The sequence below is a fragment of the Cariama cristata genome, unplaced genomic scaffold, assembly GCF_000690535.1.
Source record: "Cariama cristata isolate BGI_N322 unplaced genomic scaffold, ASM69053v1 scaffold32180, whole genome shotgun sequence".
In the NCBI taxonomy this organism is placed as follows: domain Eukaryota; kingdom Metazoa; phylum Chordata; class Aves; order Cariamiformes; family Cariamidae; genus Cariama; species Cariama cristata.
This window is the reverse complement of record NW_009595772.1, coordinates 1-350: the sequence shown is the minus strand read 5'-3', so window position 1 is coordinate 350 and position 350 is coordinate 1. Positions and strand designations below refer to the sequence as shown.

Genomic DNA, 350 nt, shown 5'->3' with positions numbered 1-350 from the left:
AGGTCTCTGGGCATTGGGTTTTCTCCGGTTTGGGTTGGAAGAAGCCGATCTCCTTCCCGTGTGGTTTTTGTGGTGGTTGTAGCCCAGGGAGACGCCACCTTTGAGTTTCCTCGTCGATCCGCCACGTAGATCTCTGTCTTCCTCTTGGGAACTGTCCTCCTCCATCTCGCTCGTCCAGCTGTCATCTTTCGGGAAAAGCCAAAAAAAAAAATCATAAAAAAAAAAAAGAATCCACCTCTACCTCCGTCCTGAATGTGCTTGAGGAGGGATGGAGAGAAGCACCCCAAAAATGTGATTGATTTTATCCCTCAATCCCTTCTGGCTACGCTGATCCGCAAGAAGCAGCGTCC

At 49.7% G+C, this 350-nt stretch overlaps 1 protein-coding gene across 1 annotated transcript in view; it reads right to left on the bottom strand.

The window, feature by feature from the left end:
• ZNF883 (zinc finger protein 883) overlaps positions 1 to 185 on the bottom strand; it is a 1346-nt gene extending 1161 nt beyond the window's left edge. The window contains exon 1 of the mRNA XM_009703464.1: positions 99 to 185. Within this exon, the coding sequence (XP_009701766.1) occupies positions 99 to 185 (87 nt within the window). The remainder of the gene's footprint in view (positions 1 to 98) is intronic.
• Between the last annotated feature and the right edge of the window lie 165 nt (positions 186 to 350).